The sequence below is a fragment of the Verruconis gallopava genome, assembly GCF_000836295.1.
Source record: "Verruconis gallopava strain CBS 43764 unplaced genomic scaffold supercont1.8, whole genome shotgun sequence".
In the NCBI taxonomy this organism is placed as follows: domain Eukaryota; kingdom Fungi; phylum Ascomycota; class Dothideomycetes; order Venturiales; family Sympoventuriaceae; genus Verruconis; species Verruconis gallopava.
Window position 1 is genome coordinate 545,026 of NW_015622144.1, and position 21,027 is coordinate 566,052.

Here is a 21,027-nt window from a genome sequence, read left to right on the forward strand (position 1 = left end):
CATTATTGCTACGGCCGCCAAGTCATGTGTGATTTCAACAGACTTGCTCTATTATTCACGACCAGTCACGGACTGAGCCTATCGCGGAGGAGATCCAGTGACGCCTTTCCAATGTTTCCATGATCTCCTCGCAAAAGCTTAGATCACGTGTGCCCAGCCTCGCGAGACACAAGGCGTTCATGTGTCAGGGCTCGAACCAATGAGTCCGGGTATCTGTCTTAGTTTACCCTCGAACAGAACACTGTACTAGTACTTGTAACACGACTTGTCCTCCTACACGATCCTCTTCGCTTTCACTGTCCTCTCCCGCCGTCCTCTTAGTCTCTCCACGTACTCCGCACGCACCCTTACATTTACGTACACCGCTTCTTGCTGTGGGGCTGCGATTCGTTCGTCCAGCCTCACAACTTTCCCCCGCTCACCACGGCGGCCAAAGTTAACCTGAAACTCATTGTCACGAGCCTCATAGTCTTCATCTCCATCGCCTGCATCCTGGCTTCCGCTCGCTTTGGGGCTCGTGTCAAGACTTTGCTGAACAACTTTCAGCTTCCTAAATTCAGTCCAACGGCGTTTGGCGGCCAGAGGCCTCTCACGAACATGTCAATGGCTCCGGAAAAGTACCGAAAGCCTCCTCAAGCACCGCCAAAGTTCACGGGAACGCCGGCAAGCTTGATAGAGGACACTAAGCGTATTGTAATGGGACAACAGTCAGGCTACTGAATGTTACTTGCTGACTGGCCGTAGATTGATCGTAGCAAGAAGCTCCAAGATGAGCTGGTGAAGAACGTTAAACCAGAGGATGCTACCTTCGAGAACTCGTGTCTGCCACGTGCCCGCGATGACAATATAGGCGCTCTCGAGACGCACATCATTGGCTTCTACCAAGCTGTGTCGACCTCACAAGAACTACGCGATGCCTCCTCCGACGCGGAAAAGATGATGGACGAGTTTGGTATTGAGTCAATTATGCGCGAAGATGTGTTTGCTCTTGTGGACGCGGTGCTGAAGAAGGGCGAAAAATTGGATCCGGAATCCCAGCGGTGGCTGGAAAAGGATCACAAGAGCTTCATCCGGAACGGCTTGGGCATACCGTCTGGACCGAAGCGGGACCGTTTCAAGGAGATCAAGAAGAGGCTGAGTGAGCTGAGTATCGCCTTCCAGAAGACGCTCAACGAAGAGAATGGTGGCTTGTGGTTCACGGAGAAAGAGCTGATTGGCGTCCCGAAGGATGTCATATCGACATTGAAGAAGGGCGAGGGCGAAAACGAGGGCAAGCTGCGCTTGTCCTTCAAATACCCAGATTTATTCCCGGCTTTGAAGTATGCTAAGAATCCCGAAGTGCGCAAGAAGATCTTCATTGCGAATGAAAACAAGTGTAATGAGAACATACCGCTCTTCCAAGAAGCTGTAATTTTGCGGGACGAAGCGGCGCGATTGTTGGGCTACAACAATCATGCCGAATTTCGCATTGAGGACAAGATGGCAAAGACACCAAAGACAGTGAACGATTTCCTCGGTGATCTGCGGAACCGGCTTGCACCGGGCGGCCTGGAGGAAATCGAAAAGCTGAAGTCGCTGAAGAAAGCAGATTTGAAAGAGACAAATCAGACAGACAAGGATGATGGTCATTATTATCTATGGGATCACCGGTATTACGACACCATGATGCTGGAGAAGGACTTTGCGCTTGACCAAAACAAGATCGCAGAGTATTTTCCGCTCATGCCCACGATCACTGGCATGTTGAGAATCTTTGAAGAATTGTTCGGCATGGTGTTTGTCGAGATCACAGGCGCAGACCGCGACGCACTCTCCGAGACGGGTAAAGGCGATGACATCGTATGGCATGAGGATGTAAAGGTCTTCTCTGTGTGGGATGACGCAGGTGAAGGCGATGGCTTCATTGGCTATCTATATCTCGATCTTCACCCTCGCGAAGGCAAGTATGGACATGCAGCAAACTTTAATCTGCAGCCGGGTTTCATTAAAGAGGATGGCACGCGAAGATACCCGGCTACCGCTCTTGTCTGCAATTTCAGCAAGCCCACGGCCAAAAAACCCAGCTTACTGAAGCATGATGAGGTTGTGACTCTATTCCATGAGCTTGGCCACGGCATCCATGATTTAGTCTCACGCACAACGTACTCGCGCTTCCACGGTACAAACACGGTCCGTGACTTTGTCGAGGCGCCATCCCAGATGCTTGAGAATTGGTGCTGGACTCCTTCGCAGCTCAAGAGTCTGAGCAAGCATTACTCATACCTTTCTCCAGAGTATAAGGCTTCATTTGAAGAGGATCATCCGGACAATACCTCGCAGCCACCCGAGACGATACCAGACGAGCTGATTGACAGTATCATCAAGACCAAGCATGTCAACGATGCTCTCTTCAATTTGAGACAGCTGCACTTTGGCATATTTGATATGACAGTTCATAGTCCAAAAGATCATCAGGAGATCAAAGATATGAAGATCAGCGAACTGTATAATAAACTGCGTAAGGATATCAGCAAGCTAGATGGCCCCGAGGTGCTGGGCTCCAGTTGGGATTGGGGTCATGGTCAAGCTACATTTGGACATCTGATTGGTGGCTACGATGCCGGATATTATGGTTACCTAAGGTGAGTCTATGCCTTATGTTCGACGCTATGCATTCAATGGCATACCGGTCGTGTTCTAACTGAATATTTGTAGCTCTCAAGTTTACTCCGCGGATATGTTCCATACGGTTTTCAAGAAAGATCCAATGAATGGGAAGGAAGGTCGCAGGTATAGACACACCGTTCTCGAGCGAGGCGGTAGCCAGGAAGAAATGCAAACACTGGAAGACTTCTTGGGCAGGAAACCAAATACCGAGGCTTTCTACAAAGAAATGGGTCTTGCATGAGGCAATTTAGCAAATAGGATATTCGCTAGACCATTTAAGACGCATGCAAAGTTATACCTAACCAAGATACATATGAAAATATTGAGACTTCTTTGATGAACGATCCATGAATACTAGATTCCTTTCGTTAAATTGCCCTCCTACAATCGATTTTATCAATATAAGCTCCCGTGAGGATTACTTTAATTCTTCAAGCTCCTTTCATCTCCTTGTCATGGCCTATGGTTACATCCCGGTTCCGGCGTTCACGGGCCGGGCTGGTCACGAGCACGCAATTTTCAAATTGTTGTATTTGACCATCACGGGGGATCTCGACTTCGAACTCGCAAAATATAAGGAGAATCATGACTAACGAAGCAAATACTCCGAATATTTCGGAGCAGGAACAAGCATGGAAGCGAGTGTATCGCCAAAACAAAGGTGCATTCCTTATTCTCCTGGCAGAAGCGGTCGCTTCGTCCATGGACGCCATCGTCCGCTTCCTTCAACAAGGCGGTCGAGGAATACACCCGTATCAGGTATGATTTCTCAGCCAAACACGTTCTCGCCCAAGTTCGCCTTGCTACCAACGTTACTAACTCGTCTTGAGCCCTCAGATCATCTTTGCTCGCATGGCTGGCACCACCATTTTGAGTACCATATACATGTGGTGGAACCAAGTGCCCGACTTTCCACTGGGGAAACCTAGTGTCAGAGGCTTGCTTGTCATTCGTGCGCTCTTTGGATTCTTTGGACTTTGGTGTCTTTATTGTGAGCGGCTTGCACATGGGTTGCAAAAATTTTTGTCTGACTTGAGACACACAGACTCGGTTCGATTCCTGCCCCTCGCAGAGGCTACGGTCTTTAGATTTTTGGTCCCCATAGTGACCGGGTGGGCATGTTCGATCTTTTTGGGTCAGGTCTTCTCCGGAAAAGATCTCTGTGCAGGACTCATTGCTCTCATCGGCGTCATCATCATCGCCCAACCAGCGGCGATCTTTGGTCCGAAGAACGACCTCGTGGACTCATCTGATCTGCTCTTTTTGGCCACAAGTGGCAACAAAATCGACCAAGTGACCCCGGCACAGCGCTTATTTGCTATTGCGGTATCTCTTCTTGGAGTCCTGGGTGCGTCGGGCGCGTACACCATGATCAGGGTCATAGGTGATAGAGCTCATGCTCTTATATCCGTCAATTACTTTGCCATTGTTAGCACGGTCGGGTCTACATTAATACTTCTCTTGACCCCAAACATTGGATTTAAGCTTCCTCAGGACGTCAGAGAATGGGCTCTTTTAGCCAGCCTGGGTGTTTTGGGCTTCATATTACAGTTTCTCCTCACTGCCGGGCTCCAATTGGACAGGGGGACGAAGGCAACCAGCATGATGTATTCCCAAATCATTTTTGCACTGTTATTTGACTGGGGTATCTGGGGGATGTTTCCAGGCACGTGGAGCATTATTGGTGGCTTCATTGTCATTGCAAGTACATTATGGTCGGCGCTGCAGAAGCATCAAGAGCCGAAAATCAAGTCATCGGAGACCTCAGCTGTAGATGAGGAGAGCGCCCTCTTGGGAGAGAATAGAGAGTCAGACAGCGACTAAGAGCAGGAGTTTGTTTACGGAGTGTAAATACATCTCTACAGTTATTGTCCATTGACAGATTTTTCTAAGACTTGTTCTCACTTGCCAATAACTAACAATTCTTAATGCGATACTGCCTCTACTCACCAGCCCAGAAAGCTGAAAGAAGATTTCGACAGTTCTGTGCTTTTAACTTTTGCTTCTCCTCTCCAAAACCAATGATCTGGTGTGCTGAATATACAACTTTTGAGCAATTGCTCTGGTTTATTTTGTTTGAATGAAAGTAGGAGCAAAGTAAGCAGATGGACTTTCATCAAACTGTATTGAAAGACTTATTTCGAAGATCTGTGCGCAGAGGGCCTCAATTGTTCTTTCCTTGAATTCAACCGACATGTTTATATCTGGAAATATCGTTTCGAGTTGCTGGACGGACCTCATTCTCACCACTCATACTCCAAATCATTCTCCGTATGTCGTCTATACCTCAGTCGAAGACTAAGTCAAGTCAAAAGGTCCGATCAACGAAAAAAGACACTCAGCATATCGAACTCAAGCTCTTCGGCCACCAATACGATCATGACTGAAACAGCAAGAGTGTCTACTTTTGCCCTTCCAGTCGACTACGATGAACTTGTTCCCGCGCTTAAGGCATATGCTATTGTACGACAGAACGTCACTAACATGTTTCCAACGGACCATTTAAAGCGTGCAGACTACTTTCATGGCATATGGACGGCACAGATGTTTGATGAGGTCGTGGAGCAAATGTCCTTGCAAATTAAAATCCAGACCAAAGAATGGAATAGGTTCAAGATGTGCAAGGACGGTAAATGTGATCGTCTTTTCCACCTTGATGAAGCAGAACAGGAGCGGATTCGCGCTGATGTAGCAAACACATTGGGCGTTCCGTACAACGAGAGAGATCCGGGATTCCTGCAACTGGTCGAGCAACATATGGATGCGTACGACCCAAACCAGCTTATGGAATTGCATCAGTTGAATGTTCACTCCTACTATGATTATGCTGTCTGGTCGAACAAATATGACAGAGATAAGATTTTTGAAAACTCTGCCCAGTCTGCTTTATGGGCTGCTAGAGTGCAACCTGATTCATCCTTTATATGGTGTCCAAATCGCAGGCTAACTGATCATACAGACACTAGAGTCCGACATTGGCTTACGTATCTTGGTCACTACACAAATCGTGACCGAAGACATCGCTAAAATATTCCCTCAGCTGGGCGTGAGTTATCAGCCGCGCTGGTGGTTTGGCAAATTCAATGCAGATTTTAGGCCAAAGGCTGTTCTACCATTCTTCACGCTCCTACACGCACGTAAAATGCAAGGTGTCAGCACCAAAACCTCCTTCATTGATGCTCCAAATGCCGTCGGCCATTCCAACAGCCTAACCTTCTTCGATATTTTGGATACGCCGCCAAAGCTTGACCAAAAGACGGAGCTACATTTCAAACGAACCTTGGACATGCTGCATCTCAAGCCTTACGTAGACATGACTCTCCTGCCATCTCTGCTGGCCATCAGAGGTCAAAATTCGAACAGGGCAGAACGCGCGAAAGACGAGATCTTAGCAGGAAATGTCTCTAATAAGGCTCTGGAGGATGTCATGAGTTTGATAGAAGGTAGCTCAATCTTCTCCGCAACGACTTAACGTAGAAGCTAACAGACTCAAGAGATGCGAGATTCAACTTGGCCCAAGTATATGACCTTAACCTTTGTTGTGAACGCATTCCCATGTGTTCACTAATTAACCTTTCTGGTAAAATAATGAGCTTTCACTCGATCACTCATTTCGAACATTCCATGCTCCAAGTCACCACATGCTCGTCACAAGCAGGTTAAAGCGGTTTTTCCATTTGTTGGAAATTGCGCCAAACAGTCTAGTAATACGTGGCGGAACTATTTAATTAGGCAAGCGGCTTTATCGCGGAAGTGTAGTTATCGCCACAACTTCTAAAATCGTAGTATTCTAGCCAGCATTTCCGTGAGTTACCTCAGTCTCGTTGAAATTAATTCGACTGTCAACGCCAATGAATAAACCACGCGTACAATCAGTAGTGGTATCACAGCCAAAACAATCAAAATACGCCGTGAGCGAGTCCTTAACACACCAGGACTGTAGCGTGAAATCACCTTAACAAATTCAAACCTCACGTGAAGTCATGGAGTACATTAAACATCGTATTCTGTACGCACGCACTCCTCTGCCTTTTCACTATTATACAGGTATGAACTAAAACAAGGGAATCTTTGCTGTTCCTTCAATCTGAGCAGGTGAAGCAGAGGTCTCATTTCTTGACGCCAATCTCCTCCCGAATCACGCTGACAACAGTACTCTTCTCCACCATCTTTCCCTCCAGCTTTCCCCCGGGCCCTGTAACCCTCTTCATCACATCGCCTAGGGCAAGTTGCCGACCTTCACTTTTGATTTCTGCAATTGTCTGCAAGACCACGTCCTTCACTTCGTCCCTACCCATGACTTTGACACCACCGACGTACTCGTTCAGAATGTCCAACTGCGCCTTCTCCTTCGCAACAAGGTCCTTCCTGTCTGCCTGGTAAAACTCTTCAATGGATGCCTGCGTTTGCGATATCTTCTTCCTTAGTAGCGCGAGGAGGGAGAGGTCGTCTGTGATTGGTGACGATGTCTTGGAGGCGTTTGTGATGTCGGCGAGGACGGCGCGGAGAACGCCCAGGCGGACGGTGTCTTTGGCGCGCATGGCTGTCTTGAGGTCCTCTCTTAGGCGAGAGAGTGTGGGAGATGGCGCCGTAGTTGTCGTCGACGAGCAGCGAATGCGACAATGTACGCAGACATTCGGCCGTGGAGTGCTTGTCGCAGGCCGCGCAAGCAGTCGTAGAATTTGCGGACGCAAGGCCATTGTTTTAGAATATATCAAAAGACAATGGCTTAAGAGCTCTCGAAGTGCAAATAAAATCTGCAGGTACGCCGCTGATTTTCAATGGTCGGGCACAAGGACAGTACGAGCTGGTGGCCTTTTGTAAGTCAAGGATCCTCAATTTGGCTTTGGACAATGTACAAGTACATGGACCCTGGAAAATTCATCAGCCTTACAGCCAGCCTCGAGTTGAAACGAATTCAAATTATCTCAAAAATCCGCCCTCACTCTCTTTGAGAGCATAACGTGTCGATACTGAGTTGAGCGTCTTCGCTCTCCTTGATAAAAGACCTTTCTCGATTTTGAAATCTTGAATGTTGTCTGCGCAGATTTCGCCGCATAGATTATACGAAATCTTGGATAACTAGCTTAACCTTCGAACTTTGTCTTAGTATTGGTGAACATGGACTGAATTATGGTTGATTTGAATATTAGAGTAAGAATTGTTGATAAAGGGAATCTGTTGGTGGAATTACAATGCTTAATGCTCAACTCTGCAGCGCGAGAATACAACACAATGCATAGTCCAGCAAGACTTTTGCGAAATAGGAAACATTGCCAAGCTTCAGACATATTTCTCCCAGACGCAATCATGCGCAGTCCTCGGCTTTATCTTGTACCTTCCCTCGGCCACCATGTGCTGTACCGTCCAGTGTAGCTTTGGCGATTTCTCCCTGACCGACCTGTACCTCCCCAAGTTCATGCGCACCTTCTTCTCCCATCCCAGCCCACACTTCGCCAGTACTCTCACCTTTATGGGCCAGAATTCCAAGACCCACCAGCCTTTCGCCTGCTTGAGCTGATCATTGATTGGTGCCCTCGCGTCGAAGTAGTCTTCCGTGCTCTCGGGCAGAAGCGCCGATTGATGTGCTTCACGGAAGGCGCTGAAGTCCTCTTCGTCCGCGCGACGGTGATATGTCCCAATGCGGAGCAGGGCTGAGCGGCGATTCAGCGGAGCAAGAGCGGACTTGTTGTACATGTCGATCGTGCTCGGAGCGGGTTCCATGGTTGGTTCTTGAGGTGGAACGTATTTTGGCCAAAGTGAATGCATATCTAAGCCGTGGTCGGCGAGAGCGGCGGTGTCGAAGAGGATGCCTGTGTTGCATTCAAAGCATTGGCGGATCATCCATCGCAGCGGGATGTTAGAAAGTTTGTGTCTTTCCTCGTTCTTGACGGCGCCGCCGCCGACGTCTGCATGACAACCCCTGGCGTACTTTGTTAGGTTCACTGAGATGATGGTGGATCTTGGTTGCAGACACGTACATGAACCAGACTTCAAGCACATCAGTCTTCACTGCATGGTGCTTTCTCCTTGTAGCATCTAGCGCTTCGAAATATCTCTCCAGTTTCTCTTGCTCGATGTCTTTCCTCGTCATGCCCTTGTAGTCCTCGGATACTCCACCATCAAAGTGATCCTTTTCCTCTGTCCCCTCGCCGCCGACTCCATTCACCTCATTCAAATTGACCGTTCCATTCGCGACATGTCCGTCATTCTTGCTCTGTTTGGTCTTTCCAACCCCAAATAACTGGAACGACTTTTTCATGCCCCGCTTGACCTGCGCCTTGGGCGTCAGGTCCACCGTCGCGCTTCGCTTGAGATTTGGATCCTGGTGCTGCCATTGACACACCTTGAACTTAGATCTATGTTCGTCAAGAGCCATTGCATGTCTAAAGTAATGGATGCTATTCGTGGGGCTTTTGGAGAAGGGAAGCTTGCGCGGTATGAACCCAACGCTGGCGACGCAATCCCACAACCCGACAAAATACACATCCACATTCGTGCAGAACGTCTTCTTGAACTCGGCGCTCATTTTCCACCCCTCTGGAGAATCATCTTTGAAGAACCTGCATCGCGACATGTGAGCATGCGGACTTCTTTCAGTAAGGATCTATGCTCCGTACTTGTAGGCGAAGTTGATTTGCGCGCCATTGCCAGCAGGGAGGAGGCCAACCTTGTGAAGCATGCCTGCGAGGCATCGTACCGTGTATGCGCCGCGCGAAAATCCGAGTAAACAGATCTTGTCACCTTCTCGGTAGTTTTGCATGAGAAAGCGGTAGGCGTCCTTGATGTGTATGCCCAGGCCGCTGCCCACGGCCATGTCCGCTGCTGCGCCAATTCCATTCTTCAAACCTGTTCAAGTAGGAACGATCGAAACGTTAGCATACACCTGGTTCGGTTTTCATTCTGCAGAGTCGTACGTGTTGGCAACTTTCGTCTTGCCAACACCAGTGTAACTTACCTCCTTTGTCGTATGTACCAATGCCGCTCTGATAATATGTAACTTGCTTGCCTAGCGTGTGTTTGCGCAGGCACGAGACGAAGTTTACAACGTTTGAGTTGTCATGGTCAAATTGGTCACCCGTGCCGTCCAGGCAAATTACAAGCGTCCTTCCGTGGTCGTCGGCCTCATCCGCATTACGGAGAGCGCGTATCGACCTTGGAAACGTAGTTTCCTGCTCAACTGTTGGCGGCCCAGGCTCTGGATGCGGAGTGTAGTCCTGCGACTGGATGGGATACGATCCAGATCTCGTTGACTTGGCAGCCATAGCTAATTGCTATCGTTTCAGCGTCGACAGCGCGTAAAAGATGGAATTGGAACTGCAATAACAAGATCACAACTGGAGAAGTCTACGGACCATGCAACAGGCCAACTCACGAAGGCACACAAGCACCGAGTTTCGACGGTACGACTGGCCATGTCCTTGCGGAGATACTCCTCTCAAATTTCCTGCCAATACTGGCCGACCGATGATCTTGCCTGTGAACAACATGGTGTACGCCATGGCACGACCATGCTGAGTCGTCCATTTCCTAAACAATCAAACTTTGTGGAAGCTGCTCCGGCCACAAGTGCGAGCGGGTGAAGTGCGATGCGCCGATTGACGTCTCAGCTAGCCACCAGTCCGCTATCCTTGTCAAGTTTCTGGGAGAGCGGTGGCCCATCGAATTGTGGATATGCTGTTGCAAGGATGAGCTCATCTTGCATGCGACCTCGCGTATCTGCGGATCTCTCTGCAAACCAAGCACCGAGGGCCTTCCGCACAGAATTTGGACGGTCACAAACATCCAGCCCTTGTCCTATCATGAGAGCCTGGCACGACGCGGTGTGGTGTGACGCTTTCACAGCAACAAGCTTTGAATAATAAGGAGCGTGCTCGAGCAACGAACGGCTCGTACCCACTCCTCCGAAGGATTTCGTTCGGGCCGTTCCACCATTTCCTAGCGCGGAGGATGGCTTTCCAAAGCGCCCCTGGAAATGCAAGATCGAAACTGATTCGGGCTCCTCGTCATCCTCCGCGTTAGTGTGCTGCGGATCCCTCCAAAGCGGACTGCACAAATAGGGATCGGGTCAACTCCACTCCCAATCAAAGAGCCGCACCTGTCCCTCAGCAACGCCACTCAAAGATCTTCTTTAGCTGCCAAGCACGAGCTTCTGTTCATCCACAAGTTCGTCTTCAGAAAGATAGCTACTTGTAGATCTCAGCTGCCCTGCATAGTCCAGCTGGAGGTGAAAAGATGTAGCTTTGGTGGAGCTTGGGCAGAGCTCTCCGCTTCCTTCCGCAAAACCACAACCACAACGGCTTCTCGATTAGTTTCCTCTCGCCGAATTAGATCTGGGAGCCCGAACTCTCGCGACGTGCTCGTGATGATTGGGACAATCACTCTGGGCTGACAGAACCATCCGACAGCACCGTCTATCGTCTCTTTAACCCCAACCACCGCCGTTTGCATAGCGCGAACTAGAACTAGCGCTCAGCTGCCTCAAATCGCTAGCCACTTATGACTTCATCGCGACTGCATGCACAAGTCGCCTTGACCGAGACCTGCTGCATTATTCCAATCGTTCCCTCTCCAGGCGAGTGGTAGTCTCCGAGCACACTCGACACATACGCCAACGTTCTACTGTACTACTGTGCTGCTGCACGACTGAAGCGCTGCACCCAGTCACGAGCAGCTATTGCGAATGACGGACACCTGTCGAAGCTGTCCCCGCCCCTCACCGTAATGTGTGCGTTGCCGTTGTGATCAGCGTCCCGATCAATGAGATGTCCGCGCTGCATGCCTCCACAGCGCCTTCAAGCCATTTTTCCATCCCATGCTCGCCTTCCACCCAGGCCGCAGCCTATCAGTCAACAAATTCTTTGAAGCGACCACCCGGATTGGGATGGTCATACGAATATCACTTCAGCCATTAAAAAAACCCTTCATCTCTAGCCTCAACTATCCCCTTCTTCGTGACCTGGCTGAAATCCGAGCGTAAATAAAAAATAATCATCAGCGCAATGGCCATCATATCTCAGAGCTCAGAGATACTCCGCCGGGCGATTATCTTCTCAGCCTTTCTCCCGATTACATTGGCATTCTATTTTGTTACTTTTGCTGCGGATGTTGTCTTTGGAGAATCCACAATGCCTTCTCAGCTTCGTTCAATCATCGGCACCATCCGCAAGAAGCCCACCTCGGCGGCAGATGGACGCTCAGAGGAAGTTTTGTCTGGAGGCGGTCAGGTGAAGAAGACATCCATAGCTCATGATGTACGCACTCTTGGCCTGAAGAACACACGCACCGTTGCTGAGGCAATCACAACGCTTGCTTCTGGTGAACCGTTGGACGACAAAGAATTACTGCTTGAACATGGCGTCTCCATGCTTCAAAGCATGCCACTCAACAGCGGTTTGAGTGAGAAGATCTCAGATGGCTTCATTTCTATGCTTTGGAATGATCTGCCTCATCCCGTAGTCACATATTCTGGTCCTACAGCAAGATATCGACGACATGATGGTGGAAACAACAACCCAAATAACCCGGAGATGGGTAAGGCTGGTATGCCCTACGCGCGCAACGTGCCACCAACGAAGCCGAAGGGTCCGAATTTACCAGATGTTGAAGCCGTGTACGAATCACTTCTGAGGCGCGATGGACCTTTCAAGCCCCATCCGTCAGGCTTGAATCGCCTTTTCTTCTCGTTTGCCACAATGGTTATCCATGAATGTTTCCAGACCTCCAGGACTGATCATTGGATCAACGAGACTTCGAGTTATGTTGATCTGAGCACGCTCTATGGTAACACGGAGAAAGAACAACCGCGCGTCCGCACCTACAAGAATGGCCTAATCTACCCGGACTCTATTGCTTCAGAGAGAATCATGATGATGCCTCCGGGTGTTATCGCTATATGTCTTTTGTTTTCAAGAAACCACAATACCATTGCTGCTGATCTACTGTCCATTAATGAACAAGGGAAATATAAGCCGTGGGACGAACTGGATGAAAAAGGTCAAAAGGAGTAAGTTATCCATAAAATTTTTTTGATTCTATCCAAAGACTAAGCATAAACGCAGGCAAGACGAGGATATCTTTCAGCTTGCCCGTAACATCAACGTGGGCTTCTTCGCTTCCGTGGTCTTGCGCGACTACGTGTCCGCCATTCTGAACACACCTCGTGCAAACTCTGAATGGAATCTTGCGCTTGGTAAAGAAATCAAGCAAATGGGTAAACGCGTGGAGCGAGGTAACGGCAATGTTGTCTCCGTCGAATTCTGTGTTTTGTACCATTGGCACGCTGCGCTCTCCAATGCCGATGCTAAATGGATGGAGGACATTATTCACAAGCATTTTCCAGATCTCGAAGACATTGAGGCCCTAACCCCCAAAATGTTCTACGAGCTGCTAATGAAGGAAGGCCACGAGCTGATGACTACCAAGCCGAAGGATTGGACTTTTGGAGGTTTGAAGCGCGGTGCGAATGGCTCGTTCAATAACGACGACCTGGCCAAGATCATCAAAGATTGCATCGAAGAACCAGCGCACGCTTTTGGTGCGCATGGGACACCAAAGAGTTTGAAGATGGTGGATATTCTTGGCCAACTTCAGGCGAGAGAGCACTTCAATGTGTGCACGTTGAATGAGTTCCGTAATTATCTGAATCTTAAGAGCTACGAATCCTTTGAAGAGTGTAGGTACTGATGTAACTTTTTTCGCCTCGAGAACAAGCTGACATTAAATTGAAGGGAACGAGGACCCAGCAGTTGCACGTGCTGCAGAACTGCTCTACGGTCACATTGACAACCTCGAACTCTACCCTGGCCTTATGGCCGAGTGCACAAAACCTGCTATGCCAGGTAGTGGAGTGTGTCCTGGTCAGACCACCGGTCGCGGTATTCTCGATGACGCTGTGGCTCTTGTCCGTGGTGATCGATTCCTCAGCTACGATTTCAACAGCAACACACTCACCCAGTGGGGCGCAGCGAAGTTGCAGAATGCTGCACATGGAGGTGCATACGGTGGCGTGCTTCCTAACTTACTTTTCGCTGCTCTACCGGGAGAGTGGTCTGGCACTGGTACCTACGGCTTGCTTCCATTCTACACGCCGGAGGCAGCGAAGGGGATTGTGATGGGCAACAAAGTAGCCGACAAGTACGAATTCGGAAGACCGTCGAATGATCTCGATCTCGTCAGCATTCAGACCTCTGCGGGCTGCAGGGCCGTTCTCCAAGATCGCGACAGTTTCCGTGTCATGCCTCAGCCCGTTGTGCGTCCAACGGTGGATCCCTCCTGCTTGAACCCAAAGATCCTCTTTGAGAGCAACTTTGAGCAATCAGCCTCTGCGTTTTTTAGCGCGACCGTGAAGAAGCTGATCCAGAAACATTCGTTGCATTTCCGTAAAAAGAACCAGATCGACATTGTTCGAGACGTCACCAACATTGCACCCATTCTCTGGCTGGCAGACCGGTTCGCGCTTCCTCTCAAAACATCCGAGCATCCTAAGGGTGTGCTTACAATTTACGAGACCTTCACAGCTTATATGATCATTTTCATGTATCAGCACCTTGACATCACGCCTCAGGCGCGTTGGCAGCTACGAGAAGGAGCTACTACTGCAGCTGGGCCACTTCGATCGATTTTCGAAGCGCATCTCAAGACTCAAGTAGGAAATGGAATCAAGGAGGGCATTGTAGACTGGCTTGCAAAAGGTAGTGCCTTCGAAGTCGGTCCCAATGCGGACCGCCTCTACCATGCCCTGCGCGACACCAAGCGCTCTGTAAAGGATCTAGCCACAGACTGCATCAGTTTAGGCACCCCAGTCATCGGTTATCTCACTCAGCAAGCATCTTTGCTCATCGATCTGTTCCTGAGTCCGGGCTATGAAGCCTACAAAGATCGCATCATACAGCTCGCGCATATGTCACCTGCGGAATCAGAAACAGAGCTACAGGGCTTCGTGTACGAGGGTATGCGCCACGCCTCCGCTGTCCCCGGTATTGCACGCGTTGCGGCAAAGGGCACAGTCGTCGTCGACGGCGAACGTGGTCAGGTTCCCATCAAGGCCGGCAACACCGTTCTAGCCGCAACTTCAAAGGCAGCGCTCGACCCGACTGTTTTCCCCGAGCCTGAGAAGCTGAACCCGTTCCGTCCACGTGGCGACTACGCCATCCTTACGGCGGGTATGCACTCTGGTTTCGGCGAAAAGTTGGCCGGTCCGGCGCTTGCGGCGACGCTGAGGGAGGTGTTCAAGCTCAAGGGCTTGAGACGCGCGCAGGGAAAGCTAGGCAAGTTTTCAATTGTCGAGAAGGATTTGAGCGGTGTAAAGGTCAGGTATTACCTAGACGCTAGCTCGAGGGAGAATCCAATCCCAACGAGCTTAACTCTCGAGTACGACCCGGAGATCAATGGAGTTCATACCAACAACGCTCCCGTCAAGAGTGGGTCCATGTACTAGACCAATGACGGAGGTTTGTCTTTCGGTTACTAGATAGGGATATCCTAATTGACGTAATATATGAGATGGAAAGAATGCTTACTGACTGCCCAACCCTTGCTCATTGTGCCGCTCACAGAGAAGAATCCATGTCTCGACAGCCCTTGACATCAGCATACTATTCTTTTGTGAGCCTTAGTCAAACTATGTGAAGACGTGATCGAGATGAAGATTATCATGAGCACTGGTAGCGTCAAAAGTGTACAAATGTTATACTCTATCTCAATATGAAGAGAACATCTACGCGGGTATCAAATACACACATTACCCTGACCAGCCATTGGTCCTAAAGTCTATCAAACAAAATGCGCCGTCGTCCCCGGAAAGAAAGCCAGTCGTGCCATTTTTTTTCGTCCATCCAGTATCCCAATTATTCAATTTTACTGAGTGGAGAGTGTGCTGTTCCAGATCCGCTGCTAAAAAAGAAATGAAGATTGCTCGTTAGTTTCGCAAATAAATCATCGGTAAAATAGCATCAGAGTGCATGTTCAAGCCTCCTCCAGTTGTTCGATCTTCTGCATGCAGTTCCGCCGCACACCAGCATTAACCACGCCGCCCACGCCAAATGCAGGAATGATTCTGCATAGCCTGGCTAGCGTGCTGATCGCCCAAGCTCGCCTAACCATGGACCATCGCTCTGCCAGCGTGGTGTTTCCATTCCTGTTGTAGAAATCCAGACCGAGCAAATGTAAAGGCGTGCTAAACACCTGAACCGCAGCAGGAGCGATAAACTGCGCGTAACTTTCGCTTCTAATGCCCTGCATTATTGTCGGTAGAGCCTGTCTTGGAATATACGGCGCAAGAATCGGTGGGATGTTGAAGGAAGCGGCAATGGTAAGCGAATCCCTCATGGCGAACAGCAGGAATGTTGTTTTTGGGACGGGACGAGGTGGAACCGGGGAAAAGAGCTTCGTGAAGTGCGAGTCCTTCCACAGACAGAGGGAGAGGTTAGCTGCAGAGGTTGCTGCGAATTTAGCGGTGCCGTGCGTTGTTTCACTTGAAGGGCGGTTGCGTAGGGTGGACGACGCCGTGTCAATGGTGTTGGCGGACATATAGGTGCCCGAATACAGTGTCTGCGGGCAATAATCTGTCAGCATTTGACACGTATGGCAGATTAAGAGCAGAGAATCTCACAAAAATAAGGGCAAAGGGGCGGGAGAAGAAGAACGAGTGCGGCCGTAGAAGGAGCGTCTTCAAGGACGACCTCACGCTCGCGCCTAGCGTCCGCTTGCCAGCTGCATTCTCTATAATTCCTCTTGATTCGAAGTTGTTAGCCTACCGCGTTCATAACCGTAGCCCAAAGCTTCTTACCGATCGATAATCGTGATGATAGGAGCAACCAAGAAGCCCGCCGAGGCGGCTGATAACGCATCTGCACTGATCCTCAGTGGCAGGTCTCTCGTGTTCCACGCCCCTATCTTCTTGGGCTCCTCCACATGAGGCATGTTTGGCAAAGCTTCTGCGGGTGTTGCTCCACTCGGGCTCGTGTATTGTCGTGGTAACCTCGCGATAAAGTCCTCACCTCCTCGGCTCTGATGCCCCACTGCTCCTCCGCGATCTGGCATTGTGGTCCCCAGATGGGTGCATTGAGGTCGCAGGGGCAAAAATGAGTGTGGTTAGCTCGTTTATGAACAATGGTGTTGTAGTAGACGGTATTGACCTTGGGGATTATTCCGATTGCCTGTTTGAGATGGCCGGTATCGGCGATGACTGTTCAGCTGAACGAGGCATTCATTCGCGGCATCTCCCACCCAAGCTCATCCAATCTCGTTCATGTGGTGACCGTTCACGTATCTGCTTCGCGGGGCTTGAGTATCTTCATTGCTGAGAATTGTTGCGCAACCTGAAATCAAATTGTGTATGTCCACACGGACAGTGCTCAAGCTACTGACCATGATCGCTGAATGAAACTGGGGGCAATGGTAGTAGTGTGCATCCTCCGTTTATCTTCCCTCTGTCTTCTGAACTTAGTAGACTCTTCCCCAGTTCAGCGTAAATGCCGGGATCGGTAAATGGTATGACCGTATTACGAGCCTCTGACTAAGTGCAACGATTTCATTCGCGATTTGGAGGTTCTCTTGATGCTCGTTTTGCCTGGTCTTTGGAAACATATCCTCTTTTTACGTGATAGAAGTATGCCTGGTTCAGAGAGAAGATGATAGGGCTTGTCTACAGATGCTAGTGTATTCCTGTCACTAATGCATGAAGCCTGTGCCAAACAAACAGGCTGGTCTTGATCACTCTTGGAATTCTTAATAGGTTTTCAAAGTCAATCGATCTTTCGTCTACTAACACATTTCAGAATGCGACGACGTCGTGATTTGCCTTTGAAGACATTATGCACGGCGCGAGTCTTGCAAGGACGTAACTGGCCAGGGTGTTGGACCAAGCTAGATACGAGTAAACGCTGCAGGGCTACATTGCCAGCCCACGTTCGCGAGATGATTACTAGAAGGCTGTATAAGAAAAGACATCTCGCTAAGACTGTTAAAGACTCGGACCTTCTCTTTCGTACCTTCCTTGACGCATGAACCTTATACATGGACGAACTTTACGCGTCGTTGCCTGCGAAGGACCCAGGCGCAATCAGGATCCTTGAAATCCAACCAGGTGCTTTCGAGAGCGACATTATCCTATCATTGCAAAGCGCTTCACTTCATGATCCTAATGTTTATTATGAAGCTCTTTCCTACACCTGGGGGGATCCCGGCGATACTGAGGCTATCTTCTGTGATGGTGTTTCCTTTAGAGCCACCAGGAACCTCTACGTCGCGCTACGTCGGCTAAGGGAAAACAAGCGCTACAGAATCTGGGCAGATGCACTGTGCATCAACCAGAGCGACAATGACGAGAAAGCGGTTCAGGTCAAACAGATGTTACAAGTATACAAACAAGCAAAAGTTGTTTGGATGCACATGGGAGCGGAAAGTGAGGTGGAGTACGAGGATAAGCTTTTCGAACTGATGATAAGTCTTGATCGTGTACTGAACAGATTTGAAGAGCAGGAAGAAGCAAGTGTCATCCGTGCATCAGACTTTCCTGCACTTGGGTTACCGCCGCTTGAGGATAATTCTTGGTTCATGTGGCAAAAGCTGCTCGCCAATCCTTACTTCACAAGACTGTGGGTGGTATGATTTCCTCTCGACGGGAAAGAATCGACAGAGGCTAATGACCATAGATACAAGAGTTTGCTGTGTCCAACCCATTGTATATTATGTATGGCACCAAGTACTTTCCCTGGTGGAATCTTTATCACATAAGCGCCCGAATGCAAAAACACGGAATCGGCGAAGAAAATAGGGCGATGTCTGATCCTCGCGTCGGACTGGCTGCTGTTCAGGGCAAAAATGGGCTTGGAAACTTGTATAAATGTCATTTTTCGTACCATGAAGGGATTCCATTGAAGATTGGGTTTCTCCTATGGCTGGCACGCTTTGTTAATTGTTCTGAACCAAAGGACAAAATCTTCGGAATATTAGGAATTGCAGGTGACATCTGTCACGAGGACCCAGATTTCGACGTTCGATATAGCGATGATGAGTCTCTGTCAGCGCTCTTTCTTCGTACTGCAAGAGGTATGATTCGAACGAAAGCATCGCACACGCTTGATCTACTCTTTGAGGGAGGGACAGCGCATAACGAACGCAAAAAGGATTTGCCTTCATGGATACCTGATTGGACGAGTAGACGAGCTGGTTCCCCTTTAGGAGGGTTGGCAGAATCTGCCGGGTATCACGCTGCAGATCATTTAGAATTGTATGTTGAATTGGAGGGTAAAATTTTGCGTGTTCGCGGCAAGGTCGTAGATCGTATATCTCACCTGTCATCAGAGTTTAGGCCAGATACGCAAACGGAGCATGACGATCTTTATTACGGTATAGCGGTTGTAAAGTGGCTTCGTGAAGTTTTTGACATTGCAAAAGCTGTCTGGCCAGGGATTTTTTTCAATGAAGAAAAAAGAGAGGCCAAGGAGAGTCTTTGGAGAACTTTGATATGTAACAAAACCCATAACGATGGACCTGCTCCAGCGGAGTATGCCGGAAGCTTCGAACATTTGCTTGTTCGTCAACGATTTGTAGAGGACGAACTGGGCAGAATTAAGGACGAAAGCAAACTCATGATATATGATGAGACGGCACAATATCGACGAGCAGATGCTAAGAGCTTGCCCTATCGGTTGGCATTACAGAATACTATGTATACAAAAAAATTTTGCGTGACCAAAGAGCTGGGAATGATGGGTATGGTACCCGGTAGAGCAGAGGTTGGCGATTGTGTGGTCGTTATTGCAGGCTCTCCAGTTCCGTTTATTTTTCGAGAGTTGGCCTTGGAGAATGAAAGTGACTCAAATTGGAAGCTGATACAAGAATGTTACATCCATGATGTCATGGATGGTAAATATGCCATGGTAGACGATCCAAAATTGGATTATATGATGATTGCATGAATGAGACAGAATCAGGCGCATCAAAGAGATTGACGTTTCCCCAGTTAGTTTATGTAGATCAAAGTGCCTTGGCCTTTGCCAATCCTGCCATTTTTAATTCCCTCGAGTACCAGACTGCTGCTACAGTAGCAGCCGGTCCGAACAGAACAGTATTCAATGCCATGACGGCAAGCGCCTTAGCTGGTGGGACAAATGACTGGTTTGATATACGATTCATGTCCAAAACAGCCATATATGCCCATACTAGACATGAACCAAATATGATCCAACAGTCCATTTGAAAGATGTAATGTACGCATTCAGACAAAGTTAGTGCGCTCATTTGCCCGAGGAAGAGATCACCTCTTGGCCAAAAGGCATGCATGAACGATAAGTTGGGGTCTGAAGACAGAAAGCAGATCGCAGCAGCTGCCCAATGTGAGATTGCCCCGATAAAGAAGCTAAGCATGTAGACTCGCTTCAAATACTTAACGTCTCCGTCCAAGTTCTCTTCATTCCGATTGGTACGTGGCTGACCAACGGCGTATGTTGGAGCAAGGACAAATAACAATAAATTGACAATGACAGGAGCTATTTGCCAAATGGCAATATATCCCTGGGTCACGAAGACATTTCCTTGTGGAAAATAGACCAAGATCGTTGGCAGCAGATAACCAAGAACTAGGCTGGGTAACAAAGCTTGCGCATATGGAAGTGATACGGCTCGGGATGGCGGTGACCAGTAGTTAGGTGCTGACGATGACTTTAAATACGCCAAGTGATAAAGAGGAATCATGACTGCGCCGCCGACTGACTGATAAAGCACAGCCCAAACCGACGTGCTAGAAACAGAGTCAGAACTCCACCGGCACGAGAGTTGGGAGCGAACCTACAAATAAATCAATGACCATTTATTTCGCAATCGGCCGGCCTCAATGCTCATGATTGCAACAACAGGGAAAAACGAAAGCAGAAAGTAAACTGCCTGGAGCTTGATGCCCTGATCAATGCCGAGAGCTCCGGGAAGAAATACGACAACTAGAAATCGCAAGATGAAATCCACCCCAGCGATGCCGGTGTAGTCATATCTGAGCTCCGTGTTGCCGTACTCCTCGATGATTTTCGAGTTGACAACCGGCTCGAGAAGTTCGCCGGCTTTCTTTCCTACTGGACCGATGCGAAGCTCGCGAACAGCCCAAGCTGAAAGAAGAACGAAGACACAGGCGAAAAGAGCGCTCGATGCGCCCCGAGAACCGGTTGAAGGCATTTCACTTCTCAGATACGGACCACGTGAACGTGGGATTTTGATGAAGATCGTGAATTTACCAGACTGGAAATTTACAGAGTGTTCTGCATTGTTGAGACTTTGGCACACATCCTTGACACGTTGAATGATGTCTGGGCACGGAGAGCCTGGGCATGGAGAATCGTGGCTGACGTAGCGCTCATCCCAAATTTCTATTCCCTAGTAAGTTAA

The 21,027-nt window shown here is 49.0% G+C and overlaps 9 protein-coding genes across 9 annotated transcripts; 5 read left to right on the forward strand and 4 right to left on the reverse strand.

The window, feature by feature from the left end:
- The first annotated feature begins 227 nt into the window (after nucleotides 1-227).
- PV09_03187 (uncharacterized protein) lies at nucleotides 228-3,025 on the forward strand. The gene is made up of 3 exons (XM_016356352.1): nucleotides 228-693; nucleotides 745-2,621; nucleotides 2,695-3,025. The coding sequence occupies exons 1-3, from the start codon at nucleotides 598-600 to the stop codon at nucleotides 2,885-2,887; spliced, it is 2,166 nt and encodes a 721-aa protein (XP_016215875.1). The 5' UTR covers nucleotides 228-597; the 3' UTR covers nucleotides 2,888-3,025.
- Nucleotides 3,026-3,196: 171 nt separating this feature from the next.
- On the forward strand, nucleotides 3,197-4,619 carry PV09_03188 (uncharacterized protein). The gene is made up of 3 exons (XM_016356353.1): nucleotides 3,197-3,405; nucleotides 3,484-3,637; nucleotides 3,692-4,619. Exons 1-3 carry the CDS (start codon nucleotides 3,232-3,234, stop codon nucleotides 4,468-4,470), a joined length of 1,107 nt encoding a protein of 368 aa, XP_016215876.1. The 5' UTR covers nucleotides 3,197-3,231; the 3' UTR covers nucleotides 4,471-4,619.
- Nucleotides 4,620-5,025: 406 nt separating this feature from the next.
- PV09_03189 (uncharacterized protein) lies at nucleotides 5,026-6,384 on the forward strand (the record flags this gene model as incomplete). Its single annotated transcript, XM_016356354.1, has 3 exons — nucleotides 5,026-5,547; nucleotides 5,606-6,089; nucleotides 6,141-6,384. The coding sequence occupies 3 exons, from the start codon at nucleotides 5,026-5,028 to the stop codon at nucleotides 6,212-6,214; spliced, it is 1,080 nt and encodes a 359-aa protein (XP_016215877.1). The 3' UTR covers nucleotides 6,215-6,384.
- A 223-nt stretch (nucleotides 6,385-6,607) lies between these two features.
- On the reverse strand, nucleotides 6,608-7,466 carry PV09_03190 (uncharacterized protein). Its single transcript, XM_016356355.1, has one exon. It carries the CDS (start codon nucleotides 7,344-7,346, stop codon nucleotides 6,756-6,758), a length of 591 nt encoding a protein of 196 aa, XP_016215878.1. The 5' UTR covers nucleotides 7,347-7,466; the 3' UTR covers nucleotides 6,608-6,755.
- A 280-nt stretch (nucleotides 7,467-7,746) lies between these two features.
- Nucleotides 7,747-10,203, reverse strand: PV09_03191 (uncharacterized protein). The gene is made up of 4 exons (XM_016356356.1): nucleotides 9,605-10,203; nucleotides 9,267-9,495; nucleotides 8,628-9,209; nucleotides 7,747-8,569 (listed from the first exon to the last, which is right to left on the reverse strand). The coding sequence occupies exons 1-4, from the start codon at nucleotides 9,909-9,911 to the stop codon at nucleotides 7,930-7,932; spliced, it is 1,758 nt and encodes a 585-aa protein (XP_016215879.1). The 5' UTR covers nucleotides 9,912-10,203; the 3' UTR covers nucleotides 7,747-7,929.
- A 908-nt stretch (nucleotides 10,204-11,111) lies between these two features.
- On the forward strand, nucleotides 11,112-15,371 carry PV09_03192 (uncharacterized protein). Its single transcript, XM_016356357.1, has 3 exons — nucleotides 11,112-12,652; nucleotides 12,708-13,321; nucleotides 13,377-15,371. The coding sequence occupies exons 1-3, from the start codon at nucleotides 11,649-11,651 to the stop codon at nucleotides 15,083-15,085; spliced, it is 3,327 nt and encodes a 1,108-aa protein (XP_016215880.1). The 5' UTR covers nucleotides 11,112-11,648; the 3' UTR covers nucleotides 15,086-15,371.
- On the reverse strand, nucleotides 15,316-16,767 carry PV09_03193 (uncharacterized protein). Its single transcript, XM_016356358.1, has 3 exons — nucleotides 16,436-16,767; nucleotides 16,259-16,379; nucleotides 15,316-16,197 (listed from the first exon to the last, which is right to left on the reverse strand). The coding sequence occupies exons 1-3, from the start codon at nucleotides 16,687-16,689 to the stop codon at nucleotides 15,613-15,615; spliced, it is 960 nt and encodes a 319-aa protein (XP_016215881.1). The 5' UTR covers nucleotides 16,690-16,767; the 3' UTR covers nucleotides 15,316-15,612.
- Nucleotides 16,768-17,533: 766 nt separating this feature from the next.
- On the forward strand, nucleotides 17,534-19,571 carry PV09_03194 (uncharacterized protein; the record flags this gene model as incomplete). Its single annotated transcript, XM_016356359.1, has 2 exons — nucleotides 17,534-18,252; nucleotides 18,303-19,571. Exons 1-2 carry the CDS (start codon nucleotides 17,665-17,667, stop codon nucleotides 19,569-19,571), a joined length of 1,857 nt encoding a protein of 618 aa, XP_016215882.1. The 5' UTR covers nucleotides 17,534-17,664.
- On the reverse strand, nucleotides 19,264-20,913 carry PV09_03195 (uncharacterized protein). Its single transcript, XM_016356360.1, has 2 exons — nucleotides 20,444-20,913; nucleotides 19,264-20,392 (listed from the first exon to the last, which is right to left on the reverse strand). The coding sequence occupies exons 1-2, from the start codon at nucleotides 20,815-20,817 to the stop codon at nucleotides 19,630-19,632; spliced, it is 1,137 nt and encodes a 378-aa protein (XP_016215883.1). The 5' UTR covers nucleotides 20,818-20,913; the 3' UTR covers nucleotides 19,264-19,629.
- Nucleotides 20,914-21,027: the final 114 nt, after the last annotated feature.